Below are 16,592 nucleotides of genomic sequence, written 5' to 3' on the forward strand. Positions count from 1 at the left end.
AAGAAGAAGAAGAAGGAGACAAGAAGGCGAGTTTTTAGTGAAGGAAAGACTCCAGTATAAATAGTCAAACACCAAGAAAATGATGACGCAACAATCATGACATGTTACTATTTCATTGGTTCTTATGACAATCTCATATTAATTAATTATAATGGATTTCATATATATTACAGTAATAATTATTTTAGATTACAATAATATGCTTCTTTTTTAATATATAAAATATATTTTTCCTTTCCCATTACTGTCAATTATCTTATTTTATTACTTTTGCTAATAAATTTATTGTTTATTCATTTACCTTCATATTTTTTATATTTTTAAAATTTAAAAATATTACAGTTTTAAAACTGAAAATTAATTTATTATTTGATTCATATTTAGTAAAACTTTTAACTTTATTTGGTATAAAATATATTTTTTAATTATAATTTAGATTATAGTATATTTTTTAGATTTATTTTTAGTATAATAATTATTATTCATATATTATATAGATATAATATGATTTTTTTTATTATTATATATATTGACGTTTATCTACAAAGATGAACATGTTCCTTTTATGTCATATTTCTTATTTAGTGTTTTATAAATATGATTTCCTAAAAGATTGGGTCGGACTAAATATATCTAAAAAGTTCAAGGATTAGTTTGAAAATATGTTTACGGTCACTTGGTTGATCAAATTCAAAAAAAATTTGTCAAGCAAGCACAATTATCAATTCAGCTAAATAATTATTTTTTAAATTAGAATTGAGTAAATTCATTTATCAATTCTATTTTATTTATTTTATTTTCATATTAGAAGCTAGCATAATCCACTTCAACTTAACTCAATCCACTTCAACTTAACTCTTGAACTTTGGTTACTTATTAATCATTTTTCTATATAAACAACCTAGGTTATTTTCATCTAAAATATTATTAGAATGCATGACACAAAAGAACATAAAATATATTTTAATAAAATTGTAAAAACTTCAATCATACACAATATTAAAAAGAAAAAATGATATAAAATTTAATATTATTGTACGTATTTAAAATATTCTCCCCGAAAAAATGCGTTTTTCGAATTTCAAAATAAATATAAATGTAACCCAGGAAAATCTTTTTGTTGGTTTTTTTAAAAAAACTCGAGATCGAGAAATTTCAACCTCAATTTGCGTGTCAAAAATTCTTTTTTAAAAATAAAATATTATTTTAAAAATGTTCAAATGATACCTGACCGTTTTTAAAATTAATTAATAATTTTAAATAATTCAGGATTAATCAAATTATAATTTGATTTTTTTTTAGAAAATTTATTGTTTAAATTAATTAAAAATAATTAATTTAAAAAATTATTTATTTGAAAAAGAGTCGCCAATTTATTTTTGAAAAACAATAAAAATTGCATAAGTATATAAACGTTTGTTTTGGTTAGAATTTCTTTTACTTCGTAATTTGAGGAAAATGGATTTTTGCGCTTCATCCTCCGTACCCGTTTTGAAAACGGTCTCTACTTATAAATTTAACTTTTCAAAATCGGCTGTATAATGTTTTATTTTAATCAATTATTCTTCCATCCTAAGCATGCATAAGTTTTGTGCGTTATTAAAGAATTGTAAAAATAATTATTTAAATGTTGGTACTTGTTGTTGTTGATAACTTAAGAAAGAAAATATCTGAAGAACATCAGTCATTTTAAAAGTATTAGAGTTTAAACATATATCCCAAACAAATCTTTATCAAAATATCTTTTGTGAAAATATCCAAAAATATTTTGAAAATATTTTCTAATTTTTCGGGATTTTTAGAAAATAGTGTGAGGTTCCAAAATAACAAAAATAATTTTGGATTTTGAAAATTGGAATCAAACCGGCCTTAGGACTAGTGCCATAGAACTTGTGATTGTTTTCATCGGTCGAGGTCCTGGACCCTCGGTCAGACCTATCGGTCCGAGCTAAGAAGCCTCGGTCGAGGTGCTAAGGACTCTTGGTCCTAGGCTAGGCTTATCGGTTGGGGTAAAAACCACCGGTCCTAGGTTTAGGAATTCTCGGTCGGGGTCGAGATCCTCAGTCCTAGGTTTGACCTCTCGGTCCTGGGTGGAAGTCAACGGTCTTAGGTTTAGGGATTCTTGGTCCTAGGTTTGACCTTTCGGTCAGATGTAAAAATCATCGGTCGAACCTCTCGGTCCTAGCTGAAGAACATCGGTCGGACCTCTCGGTAATCGATGTAGAACATCGGTTGAACCTATTGATCCTATGCCAAGTTTTTCGGTCGGACCTCTTGATCCACAAGAACATGAAAATTGTAGGTTTTGCAATTTTGATGGAGGCTTGAATTCTTTGATTCAAGGACCTGGGTAGCTTCAAAAACCTCATAAGAACATTTAGAACATCTCCCCAAGGTATCAATCGACATGAGTGATGATCAATTTGTTCAAAACAGTTTGTAGCCAAAAATTGGGTTTTTTGTTTTAAATCTGTTTTGAAATTTAAGGAGATAGTCAATAAATTTCTTATACTTTATATACTTGATTGATACTAAAACAAGAACATTTATTATTCGTTTGGACTAATTTAAAAACTCAAAAATTTCAATTATTTTTGAAAATTTTGATTTTTATCAAACATGATTCAAACAGTTGATCAACATCATTAGAAACATGTTGTGATAATTTCTGAACAACTGTTTTTGAGGATTAGTTCATAACAGAAAACCCTATTTTTTTATTTTCCAAATTTAAATTTGGGTTTCTCTTTTTAAGACTGGTTGATCGGTTCTAGCTTTCAAAGAAAGCTAATGATCCTAGGATCAATTTCTAATAAAAAAAAATTCAACAACTAGACAACATACAAGCTTATGAAAATTGAAATATAAAAATTTCAAATACACGGATTTTTGATAAATCAAGAAGCTTGGAGTTCAATGACGGATTTTCTATAAATTGCGATTTGATGTTGGAGATTTGATCTTTTGGCTTCAGATTTGTTTAGGGAGGCTATTTATAGTCACTTGGAGTCGGTTGGATGACTCAAGTGGATTGAATCAGCCAAAATCCAATTATGGTATTTTGGTTTTTCTTCATCCTACTTGTTGGAATAGGGATGATTTATCCCTATTGATGTAGCATAAATTATCACTAAAGTAGAGTGATCATTTAAGCTTTTAAATCAGCCGATTTAGGTTACTATCAGTTGTATTTCAAGTTTGGGAAATCAAAGGATGAGACATCATCTTTATCTCTTTAGCGTCCAAAATAATGTGGCGGCCAAAACAATGTCGTTTCGGGCGAGAACGCATACGTGGATCGGTCCGTTAGCGTTGCGTACGTGTTTTGGTCATTTGTCGCGTTCTGGCTGACAGAGCTAACGCTTGCGTTAGTTATGTTCACTGCTTCCTGAGCACGTTTGGGGCGTTGGATGAAAATCATCCAGTGCCCATCTGTTGGACACGGTTTCGGCTGTAGCTTTTTTCTAGTCTTTCGGCTACACCCGATTACAATTTTATTTTTTTATTTTAAAGTTTAAGAATTTGTATGAAATTGTTTTTTTTTTTCAACCTTTGCCTTTAATTTTAATCTTTTTAAATACACAAAATATTAAAATAAATATGACAAATATTTTGTTAATTTAATTTATTTTATTTTTATATATTTATGGTTAAATAAATAATTTTGGGGGAAAATGGTACCTCATTTCATCCTAAATTATTTATTTTAATCTCATTATTTGTTTTTAAATTATTTTAAGATAAGATGAGTATAATATTTATCTCAAATAATTTTATTTTTTGTTTTGTACATTTTCTTTAATTAAATAGGTTTTAATTATCACAATAAATTAATAATTAATCTAATTAATTGTTTTAATTAGGTTTTGGTTTTGATGTTAATTATTTTGATTTTATTTATTTAAAAATAAATCAAAATAATTATTTTAATTTTATAAATTAGGTGTGTAGATTTTTAGTACTTACAACAAATATAATTTGTTTTTGAATGTTTTAAAATAATTAAATCAAATCGGGACATTTGGTGAAAACCAGTTTGTGACTAAAGAGTCGACACTTAGTTATTATCACAAAATTAGGACAAAAATATTTTTGGCGTGTAAAATAATTTCGTCTCCAAAAAAGAGATTCCTTAAAGGATTGGTGCTTAGTTACACATGAAAAATTGTATCGGCGTTATGTCTCGCCGCGTGATCATTAGAAAATGGTCTCTACTTTTAAAATTTAGGCATTTTTCATAAATATTTTACACATATTAAATTTTTAATATGTTTATTTGTAACTCTAACCGGTCTAAAATATCTATCTTATATCTTAAGACTAAATCTAAACGAAATAATAATTATTTATATTAAATAATTTTTTGAGGATAATAAATATTATTTATATTAAATAAACTAATACTTAAATATTGGAAAAACAAGAAAATAACTAAAAGAGAATTATAAATTTATTATATTCATAAATTAATTTGTTTAATATAAATAAATCAACTCACAAATGTTGAAGTTTATAGTTTATTTACAATACACAAAAAGAAAATAGAATATTAAAAATTGAACCAAGAAGGTCTTAAATGTAATATTTTTTTTATCTTTGTTTAAAATATAATTTTAACTTTTTTCAATTTTTTTGGATTTTATTAAAATGTTTCCAGACATTTTAAATGTAAATAAATAAAACAATTCAAATAAAGCTTAAAGTCCGATACGCCTAATTTGTGGTAATGGGCCGCTCGCGACCCTAATTTCCGAACTTCATTTTCACCTTCAGTCGCTGCAAAACCTACTATCGGGTTTTTGTGATCTGTTTGGGTGGTCAATTTGAGTCAAAGTTTAAGAACTCACAAGTTTCTCTCATTTTAAAATTTAAATTTGAACATTTTTTATTATAAAGTGAATGAAATAAATTTGATTCAACCAAAAATTTTAAAATCAGGTTAGTAGTGAATCCCGGAAGGTATTACCGATTGTCAAACATAATATCGCTCCTTCATTTTTTAAGGTGACATCATCCGCATTAAAAAAAAAAAAGAGGTTGTTTTGTTTGAAAAGAGTAGCTGTGAGAAGAATTCATACTATGCTGGATTTAATATTTTAAATCAATAGGTGGTTGTTAAAGTGTGCATTCTCCAAACAAGTCAGTTGGTTCATGTGAGGGTGCTTCAACCGAATGCAAAAAGACTCAGCGAGTGAACTAGATTGGTAAACTCAAGGTTGAAAGTGTAGTCTTTTTCTATATTAGTTATAGTGGGAGGCAGATAAAGATTGTCTTAATAAATGAATCAGGCGAAACGCGAGACCTTCGTACCCAGGATATAATGAAGGACCTTGGTGTGGTGAACTTCATCTCAAAGCATCGCGATAGAGAATTCATAAGTACACAAATACCAGCTACATTGCTTCCAATAATGATTATGTCATCGACATAAAGGAGAAGAGCAATAATGCCCGAACCTCTTCTTTTCTGGCGACCTATTTTCTATTGGAAGATCGGCTCTCAGGATAGGAAGGATAATATTGTCTTGGTAAAGACCAAAATATCTGGTGTTAAAAACAAATAGAGTTGTAAAAATAATGGGATTTCCCAGAACTCGTAGAGTGGAATGGAAGCCATTGGACGAAGTGATGGCATTTGGTTGCTATGGAATGATTGATCTGCACTCCCTATTATCGATAAACCCTTTGAATCTTCCAAAGAGATATGGTTTTGCGCTATAGTTAGCTCAACACTAATCAAGAATCCTCGTCACTATACTAATCTACAAATTCGGATCAGCTTAAGCAGAAGATGAAAGGCATAAGAAAGCAATAAGCGCTCAGATTGGACAAACCTTAAAGGTTTTTAATTTTCATCTGGATCTCAACTAGAATCAAGCTTCTCTTGAAAAAATGTAAGAAGCTCTTCGATCGGTTTTCTTCATCGAATAATGCCCTAACGCCTTTATGTGAGAGAAGGAGGCGCTACGTGAGCACTTTTACTAGTAAGACCACATATTTTCGAGTAAGAAATTGGATAAATAAGTAAGCAAAGCAAAAGAGGAAGGAATGTAACTTGAAAAGCTAATTAATACACATACATAAAAAAAAATTTAAAGAATTAAAACTCTAAATAAAATAAACTAAACTCAAATATATGTAACATATATTGAAATTTATTTATAATAGAATTATAAGCTTACAATAATTTTTAAATATTCCTATAAATTATTAAAAGTTTCTAAACACCAACCTAACCTTACAACTTTAAAACTTTGGACAAAAGTTGGAGACAAAAGTTGGAAAAAGAAAGAAATGACAATATACTTAAAAAGAAAGAAATGACAATATCCTCTTAGGTTTTAGTTGACGTTTTTAGGATTTGTTTGTTAAATAAGTTATTGAGATAAAACTCATCAATCTAATCAATTTATTTATTTATTAAAATACTAAAATTATTTTCTTTTTTTTTAATATAAATTAATTATTAAATAAAAATTTAGAAAGATAAATATAATTTGATAAAAATAAATAATAAAAAAATCAATTTTCTTATATATTTATTCAGACAAGCAATTTTTTTAATACTTACAAAATAAATAACACACATTAATAATAGATTTAATTATTTAAATTCAACTCAATTATTTAACTTATAATATTATATTTTGACTTATTTTATTATTATCATTATTATTCCATTCTCTAAAGTATCTAAAAAATAAATAATAAAAATATTAAATTATTTAAATTTAAACTCAATTATCAATTTATTATTTATTTTATATATTTTTGTTTATTTAATTATGAATTAATTATTTCCAAAGTACATTAATTATTATTTATTTTAAATCAATAGAATGAGCCTATATATAAATATATAAATATATAATTAGATCAGAATTTTTTATTTTAAATATATATATGGAAAAAAAATGAGTATCTAGCATTATAAAATATTAATTTGAAGTTAACTATAAACACACTGAAAGTAAATTGATCAAAATTCATTGACATGTGCATATTGTGATTTGTGTTTGCTTAGGTTTAGAGTCAAATATTACAATTTTACAAGGAAAAACAAGTCAAGTTCTTTAATTCAGAGTCAAATATTTTTGTTTATTTAATTATGAATTAATAATAAAATTAAATATAATATATTTATAAAATTAAGTTAAGATAAAAATAAATAATTTTAAAAAATATATTTTATATAAATGTATAAAGATAAAATAAAACTATAAAAATAAAATAAGACGTATAAAGATAAAATAAAGTTTTATTTTATTTTTTATGTAAAATATTTTATTTTAATTTATAATATTTATTTAAATTATTTAATTTAATATGTTTAATTTTAATTATATATATTATATTTATAAAATTAAATAAAGATAAAATAACTTAATATTTATGTAAGAATAAATTACCTCACAGACCTCTAATTACTTTAACAGTTCACTTTTAGCCCTCAAATTAATTTTTAAAATAAATGGCTCCTTCAACTTTTATAAAGATCACTAATAGCCCTTATATCAACTTTAATTTTGTTAAACCTAAAAGCTTAAAATATTAATTTTTATATATTATCTTTAATCTTATTTTTTATATTTATATATAATTATTTTTTATATATCTTATCTCATTAATTTTTGTAAAGCTAAGAAAACAAAAGATCATGCCTGCTTCAATTTCAAAAAATATCATTTAATACAATTAGTTATAACAATAAGCCAACAAAACAAGTTAATACGGCCTTTTTCATTATTGTATCCATCCATTTAGTAGTCATAGCAATCTCCCTTCTACTAAACCAGAAAAGAAAAAAAAAACACTGATCAACTGCAGACCACTTACTCAGGTATTGATGCTGGGACGGGGGGTTGGGATGCTTTGCGTAATCTTGCCATGAACTCTGGATTTCCTTTGAGCTTATCTTTCATGTAAGATGTTTGAGCATCCTCTACCAGTTTTCTCGCTTTCCCAGCTTCTTCAATTAGACCAAACAACGTCCTAAGGCAATCCTTTCTATTTTCTTCTCTATGTTCAAACCTGTGGATTAGATGTTCTCAGCTCAATTCATAGTGTTACATCATGATATCTAAAGAACAGAATGCTCTTCAATGAAATAATCAAGATTTTGCTTACCTTTCACTAGTAATTGTTAGCTCATCCTTCCCTGGTTGGTATCTTTTGCCAGCCAATTCTCTGAGCCGATGAAATTGATACTTAGAAAGGCCAAGCTCTTTCACAGTAACTCTCAATTTAACTTTCCTGTTCTTTGGATGCCATGCATCGCCACCAGGTGCAAAGACAACCCTAGTTTCCCACCTAAGAACAGGGCCCTCGCCTGGAGGGTCATCAAGGTCTTTCTTCTTGTCTAGCAATGCAGCAGCATTATCGTCAAACTCTGGAACCGCCTCTGATTCCATGTTCTGTGCATATTCCAAAATTAACTTATCTTCAAACTCCTTGAAAAGGGCATACCCTTCTTCATCATTAACTTCCCCATTTTCAACCATGTCTCCTATTTCATTCCATTTTGCCTCCACCTTTTTCTTTATGTCATCTGCAAAAATGTGAAGTTTATGATCAAGGGGTTCTAGATAGCCCTAGGCCCTAGCATATAGCTGGGACTCTACCAATAAGTAAATTGTTTGCATTTATGAAGTAGATCCTAAACCAACATCTATTACTGGTAAAATTGTCAAAGTGATTTTTTATTCTGTCATTTGGTAGAAGAAGATTGTTTCCTGGATTATGATCCAAATTATAGTGTGATTTTTGGCTTCATTTGGTATAAGATTATGATCCAGAATATTGTGTCAAATTATAGTGTGTGTTTTTAATTCTAGATACTCTAATGTAATGAAAACCTGGAAGGAGCTTATCCCAGCTAAGCATGTCCTCTAGAATTGTCTCACACTCCTTTGTGTCCTTCAGAAAACCATGCTCAATTGCCTCCTTAATCATCTCATCATACTTCTTGTCATTCATGTTGAAGAACTCGTCTTTAGCCATCTTCTTTATGACGTCATTCCTTGCTTCATACAAATCATCAATTTCTTCATCAGTATCATATAACTCCTCGAAATCAGATTCAAATTCTTTTTCCTTGACATCATCCAATGGCTTCATTTGGAGCTCATCCAATAACTCGTCATCAGTGTCCTCGTGTTTCCCTGCTAATTTCCGTTTCAATATTGCTTCGAGGATTGAAGGAAGCGCCTCTTCATCATTAAGTTTGAAGTATTTATCCAAATGCATTTTTAGCTCTACAATTGAAAACATAAGCAATCAGTCTCTAATCACTCGGAAAATATTAATGCTAACAGTAATCTATCATTTATAGGCATTATATTAATTGGTCAGAGATTAAGGACTCTAAAAGGAAGAATAACCTCAAGAACAATAGTATAGACAAGAATGAAATATCTGATAGTTTGTGCTTCTCTCCATACAACTATCAAAAAATTATTGCATTCCTGACCTCTCAATGTAATAAATAATTAAGGTTATACAAAGGCTGTCAAATGTGTGCGCACACCATCATATCTAATATACATTTGAAAAAGACAATGAAAGATTGTCATTTCTCAATACATACTGACTGTGGTAGCAAAAAGAGAGAAGAATTTTTTTAAATTGGATTTGCATGTCACGAAAAAAGTGAGGAAATGGAGGGAGGTCATGGAAGAACGAGCAAACAAGCAACAAAAAGAGAAGCCCAACCAAAGGAGAATATATATTAGGCAAGGATCAATTCTACTTTAGTATAGAGGTTATGCATAACAGTTTGAAGATCTTATTTTTCCACTCATTCCATTCCAATCAGCTAGAAAATAGCTAAAGGTAAACCATGCATTCTTTCTTTAACAGTAAATATAAAGACCTTAAGGCTACTATTACAGTAAAGCATGATGATGCAGCTGAAAAGAAAGCTTAAGCACAAATGAGAAATTTAACCAAAATCCTGAGCTGGACAGACCAGATAATATAAATATAACTCCTGAAGAGAAAACTCACATGACAGATGCACTTTGTTTGTCTATAGCATAGAAATTCAATAGTAAAAGTGAAATGAAGTGTTGGAGCAAATGTCAAGTTATATGTTTTTGCATTCTGTGTTAAACATATGCATTTTTCAAATGTAGAAACTAATATAACTGCTATACTTAGATTACTAGAACAGGCAGCCAAATGGGTTTCAAGAATAGATAGTATCTATATTCTATAATTGAACTAAGAAAAAATTAATGAGGTAATGCAAGGTAAAAAGTTTATACATTCTATAATGTGTAACATACTGATCCAGATTTTGCAGTTCCTGAAAAACATGTTAGTTGTAGGAGCTATACTTGAGAAGAAAACCTCCAATTATGAATTACGTAACCAACCCTATGAATGCAGTAGGAAAGTTAAAAGGGCAGAACAGACTTATGTTAGTGTTATATAAACAAACAAAGGTCTGTTCCTGGCTTAATTTTCCAGCTAAGGTGTTATAAATCTCAATCATTCTTCTTTATTTTCTTAACCGTTCTTGTATAAATCATGACTGCATCAAAGAAATACCAATATTCAGTAACATGTCTAGTCTACAACTAAATCAAACAAGTATTAGTACTATTCCTTTTCAGATTTTCTGAGGCAGAAATGGAGAATATGTCAAACTGGATCATCAGCAACAATGCATCACAATCAAATGATAATAGTAGTTTCAAAAACTTCAAAGCTAAATGAACACCATAAGCCGGAATTTATCAAGAACTCACAAGAAAAGTAGAAACATATATTCTCAGTTCTTTATATTAAGAACAGCTGGACCAACACATCCTCCCTCTAACACTTGTTTCATGGAAACCAAGAACTAAGTATCTGATGCTTTTTCTAAAAGGCACTAAAACTAAAGAGAAGGTCGGGTCCTTGAAAAGGCAGTACGGATCTTCATACATTTAGCAATGCAAGCATGATAAAATGTAATAGGACGGTTTGTTTCTTTGGCATTGTAACTAAATTTTGTTGGGTGGACAATTATTCTTTTGGAGTGAAGCCACAGCAGTGAGATGAAGCTTCAGGGTTTTTTTCTTTTTGAAACAAAATACAAGTGTTGTATTGCCTCAAATCCGTTCATAGCAGCATGATGGATGGGCAAACACTATACAATTCCACTTAATGATATTAATTTGTAATTCCAGAAGTTGTAGACAAAAGAAAACCCCAAATGGACAGCAAATGAACACCAACGTCAATTAAAAAAAAACTGCTGCTCAAAGGACAATGTTTGAACACGAAGACATATTCATAAATACTTGGCAGGCATTACTAAAATCCTCTAGTGTTACCATCATTTTTCCTTCTTTAAATTCTTCAAATTCATGAACAATGCAGTCGATTGATACAAGGCATTATTTAAGATTGATGATGATAATATGTGAAAGAGTGAGATTTTATGCTTCAAATCATAATCTCAGAAAAAAAAAACAAGTACAGAGGAGACCTTTAAAAAATCAAAAGTGACGAGACGGGAAGAAATCCTCACTATTGCACTTTCCACCAAATGAAAGAACCAGGTGACCAACAAGATTTCAAACAGATAAATCCAAAATCAGAAAGGAGACCTTCAATCTCTGAAGAGATGTCAACCACAAGCACCAATCACAGATTTGTAACAATTTTACTTCTTCATCTTGTTACTTCTGAAAACTGACCGATTCAATTGATCAAAGGTCTGAGTGAAGGTGGTGATGATCAATAGAGTTTTGAATAGATGGGAGAAGATAGGAAACAGCGGACAAGCTAAAATCCCAAAGTGGGTAGATGCCTAAGCCTAGGGTTCCAGGAGGAACCATGAAGCTTTAGTTTTCTTATGCAGAGATTTGATGTAGGGTTGGGTTATATTCTGTCAAATGACTATTACATAGAGCAGTATCATTTTGAATCTTGCAATGTAAACAACTTAACCAAATTACCATTGAATGTAACCATGGAACAATTTGAATCTTGCATCATTTTCTCAATAACTTCCTCCAAACTACCTTTTCTTAGTTTTTGACTAAAAATCTGCAGACACATGAAAGTTCTTTTCTTTGAAACCAAAAATAAGAAAGATTTTACCCTTATTGCTGACATCAGGTACGCTGACTTCCTTTTCCTCCTGCTTCGTAGGTTCCATCGTCGAAACCGTTTCTGCAACAGGTTCAGTCTTTTCGCCGGAGGCATCATTCTCGGAGGAGAAGAACCGTCCTACGAACTTTGAAGAAAAGTTCGAAGGAAGGAGGCATGGAGACCTGGATGTAGAGATTGCGGATGCTCTCAAGGTGAAGAGTACATGTGGAGATCGAGAAGTGCGAGAGTAGAGAGAGAAGGTTTTGAGTAAAAAAGGTCGGCTCATGGTTATCCAGGTAATGGTGATCACTGAGGAACTCGACGGAGAATAATGGCAGGCAGCTGAAAATCTGACATTGAGGAAGAAGACGATGAGACGGCGAGGCTTAGGTCAGTGGCAGATGATGGTAAATAATGTGAACTTAGCTCAAATGGCAAATTTGTGAATAATGTGATTTGAAACAGGAATTTTGCATATTTTGCCCATAAACTATTAATACTTAGATCGTTTTCCGCCCAAAACTTTATTTTCATAACTTTTGTCATTCAACTATGTTAATTGCTCATTTATGTCTTGTGATTTTTTATTTTATTTTTTAAGGTGAAATCAATTTCACTAAATACTTATTAATATTATTATTGTTTAAGATTGCAGAATATTTATTTTTTTTAAAATCATAATAATAAATAATATGGATTATAGATAGGTATTTGCACCTATATAAGTTAAAATATAATTAACTCGTTATACATCATATCTATCATATTTTTGCATTGGATTTAGATCATTCAATCCGAAAAACTCATTTTGGTGTAAATGTCACATCAAACAATAATTTTCTCTAACCGAAAAACTCATTCTCAAACTAAAAAAAAATATTCTTATAATATACTTTCTTATTGAAATTTTATAAATAATTTTTTAATATTACTTCATATATTTTATGATGTTATAAATTAAATAAAAATATTTTAATATCACTTAAATATTTTAAATTTGATTGTAAATTATTTATAAAAATTTATTAAAAATTCAAAAATTAAAATATACAAACTATTAATTTTTTTAATTTTCTGATCATATTATAATATTTTTTTAACATTATTATCAATTTTGAATATTATTATAAATTTATGTTATATAAAAAATATTATATAAATAAATAAATTAAAATAATAAATTATATAAATAAATTTAAGGTATAAAACATACCTAAATTAAGTTTAGAGAATAGAAATAAAAAAAAAAATTGAGTTTATGTGTGTGTTTGGAAGAGAGAGGGAAATACTCTTAATTTTGTATACTTATATTAAATATTTTGCTTATGGACTTTAGATATTAGAGTTTTTGTTTTATAGTATTTTTTTAGAGTTTTGAATAAGTTTTATAAAAAAATATAAAAATAAAATTTTTAAATTTTTAATTGTTTGAATTAGTATAATATTTTAAAATTAAAATAATAAAATAAAAATATTTTAATATTTTGATTAATAAATTAAATAATTTAATAATTATAAAATATATATAATTGGATATTTAAATTTTAGATAAAAAGTCCAAGAAATACCCAAATCAAATGAGCTCTTAAATGGATTATATTTCTAATTAGGCTACATTTGACCATTTGTTTAGACAGCCCTTTCTCATTTATGTAGCATAGTTTTAGAGAGCTTTCAACTTGCATTCAGTCTATTTTTGAGTATCTTTACATGAGTTCAGTATAAGGAGAGTCACGACTTTCCTTTTGCTACAATCAGTGATCCCTTGTTGAGCTTCAATTCTCCACCACCAATTTAATGCTTGAATCCATATTTGTCCAATGAAGCACCTGATATCAAGTTTAGACGCAAATTAAGAATATGCGTCACAATTTTTTTGTGTTAACTGATGATTTAGCCTTGTCTGCAAACAAATATCATTAATTACCCACAATGCCCAAGTGACTAGTATTACATATCTTCACTTTACCAAGATCTCCAGCCATGTAAGTCATGAAGAACTCTTTATTCGGTGTAGCATGATAGAAAGTACTTGTATCAACTATCCACTCAACTCCTTGGTAACTTTCTACATGTAGATATTGTTTTTTACACAAAAAAGAATCACTACATCATCTATATTTACTGTGGCTGTGGTGTTTCTGTTCTCATCATCTTTCTTCTGATTTTTGACTTCATCATGTAGTCTTTTTCAGGCTCTACAATTTTTTCATGTGACATTCTTTACCACAGTGATAATATTGTCTTCCCCTAAATTTTGATCTGCCTCTAGACTTCTTAATTGTTGTCGGTATTTAGTTTTTCCCTTGTTCTCTGTGACTAGGGTCTGTGCATTATTTGTATTAGTTGACTTTCTTATTGTCTCCTCATTGAACAAGTTGTTAGTAATTATACTCATAGTAAGCACATCATTCAGAGATGCATTACTAACTGTCACAACCAAGGTCTCCCAACTATCGGAAAATAATCCCAAGAGCAATAAGGTTTGTAGCTCATCTTCTAAATTCATTTTCATCACTAACAATTGATTAATAAAGCTTTAGAACTCATTTAAATACTCAGCAACACATGTATCTTCTCTGAATTTTAGATTTACTAACTTTCAAATTAGAAACGTTTTGTTACATGTTGTTTTCTGCTCATACAATAACTCCAACTTTTCCACAATTCATGGACACTCTTCTCAATTGCTACATGGTGGTATACACTATCATCAAGCCACTGTCTGATTGGGCCGACTGTTTTCCGGTTCAATTTTGTCCAATCAGCGTCATGCAAGCCTTTTGGCTTCGCACTATCTCCTTCAACTGGCTCATATAAATCATTACAGTAAAGGATATCCTCCATTTTGGATTTCCAAATGTGTCAGTTATTATTTGTCAACCTCATCATTGTGTTACTACTTTACATCTCAACCTACAAAAACATCTTCAAAAAATAAACATAATAGCTCTAATACCACTTGTTGAGAATTTTAAAACGAATAATATTTTTATATTATAATCAATCGATGTGAGATGGGTAATTCACAAGTTATCTAAATCTAAAATAGGAGATCAAGCACAATAAAACAACACCAAGGCCTTGTTCGGATTGGGGTTTTTGAAAAAATCTAGAGAGGGAAAAAAATAATGGTTGATGATGATTTTGAGAAGGTGATGATTATTTTTGATAAAAATACTTAAAGGGTATTGATATATATGAATAAAAAAATGATAATTTAAAATAGAGTGTATTTTAGTATTTTGGTTAATGAAATGAGTGATGTGATTGTTGAAAAATGATTGATTGAAAATTAATTTTAAATAAGTTTTTAAAAAAAAAACAAAGAGAACAAAACTCAAATTTACGTGGAAAACCCTCTCAACCTGGAGGGTAAAAAACACATGACCAACTAACAAATTTCAATATAAACAAAAAATAAATACAAATATTTTTTCCAACTTTAAACACAAAATTAAGGTATATATATATATAAAAAAAATTAATTTCATTTAGACTCAAACTACTCTAGATATAAGACAACATCAAATTGAAACTTTGAGAACTTTGAGTTGATAAATATAAGGAGATTTGTACTGCCTTATTCTCTTCATCTATCTCTTCTTTTCAATTTATGTTATCTCTTTTTTAACTGATAAAATGAATAACATCTAAGTGTCTAGTTGGGCTTACTTACAATGTCCAATAACTTTCCCTATTTCCATTTAATTAAATTTCTCATAATTGTTTTTTTTTAATTCCTACAAAAATAAAATAGTAAAATCCCATTTAATTAAATTCCTCATAATTGTTTTTTTAATTCTTAAATAAATAAAATAGTAAAATCCCATCTCTTAATTTATTTTAATTCTTAATATATATATATATATATACACGAATTTAGAATTTATGACGTGAGTATTACTTAATCTTTTTTTCATTTCACTTCAAATGTTTGAATACATAATTTTTTTTCTTTTTTTTTTCATATTTGCACTATAATTGTTTGAAAAAAATACTTATTTGACTTAATTAATAATTGAGTTTATATGAAAATTCACTGTACAAATAAAAAATAAAAAATAAAAAATCTGAAGTTAGAGAGATTTACATAAATATGACCATTTGAATTTGTTTTCATTTTGAATATAATGTATAATAAAATTATGATAATAATAAATCTTCTTTGTCAACCTCTTTAAAAAAAAATCTCAACTCAAAATGTTTTTACATTTTTTTCTTAAAGTCAAAACTATCCTTAAGAACTTAGAGGATGATTGTGAAAAAAAAAATTATGAAGTAAAATTGTTTTGTTCAAAAATGCATATCATGAATTTGATATGTCTAGCCTTCATGATAAGTCTTTACGTCTGCAAAATATAGTTCAACATTTTTATTATATTATTACCATTTTGATGTTTTTAATGCATGAACTAACTTCATTTTGATAAAATTTAATACTGGATTTAACTAGTTATGAGTGATACTTTTTTTTCTTAATACATATCTAGACTAAAAAGTTCATTC

General features: G+C 28.5%; 1 protein-coding gene across 1 annotated transcript; it reads right to left on the reverse strand.

The window, feature by feature from the left end:
- Positions 1-7,639: 7,639 nt before the first annotated feature.
- Positions 7,640-12,493, reverse strand: LOC124926579. Its single transcript, XM_047466830.1, has 4 exons — positions 12,093-12,493; positions 8,855-9,253; positions 8,127-8,547; positions 7,640-8,030 (listed from the first exon to the last, which is right to left on the reverse strand). Exons 1-4 carry the CDS (start codon positions 12,367-12,369, stop codon positions 7,832-7,834), a joined length of 1,296 nt encoding a protein of 431 aa, XP_047322786.1. The 5' UTR covers positions 12,370-12,493; the 3' UTR covers positions 7,640-7,831.
- Positions 12,494-16,592: the final 4,099 nt, after the last annotated feature.

This window comes from Impatiens glandulifera, chromosome 2 (assembly GCF_907164915.1).
Source record: "Impatiens glandulifera chromosome 2, dImpGla2.1, whole genome shotgun sequence".
NCBI classification, from domain to species: Eukaryota; Viridiplantae; Streptophyta; class Magnoliopsida; order Ericales; family Balsaminaceae; genus Impatiens; species Impatiens glandulifera.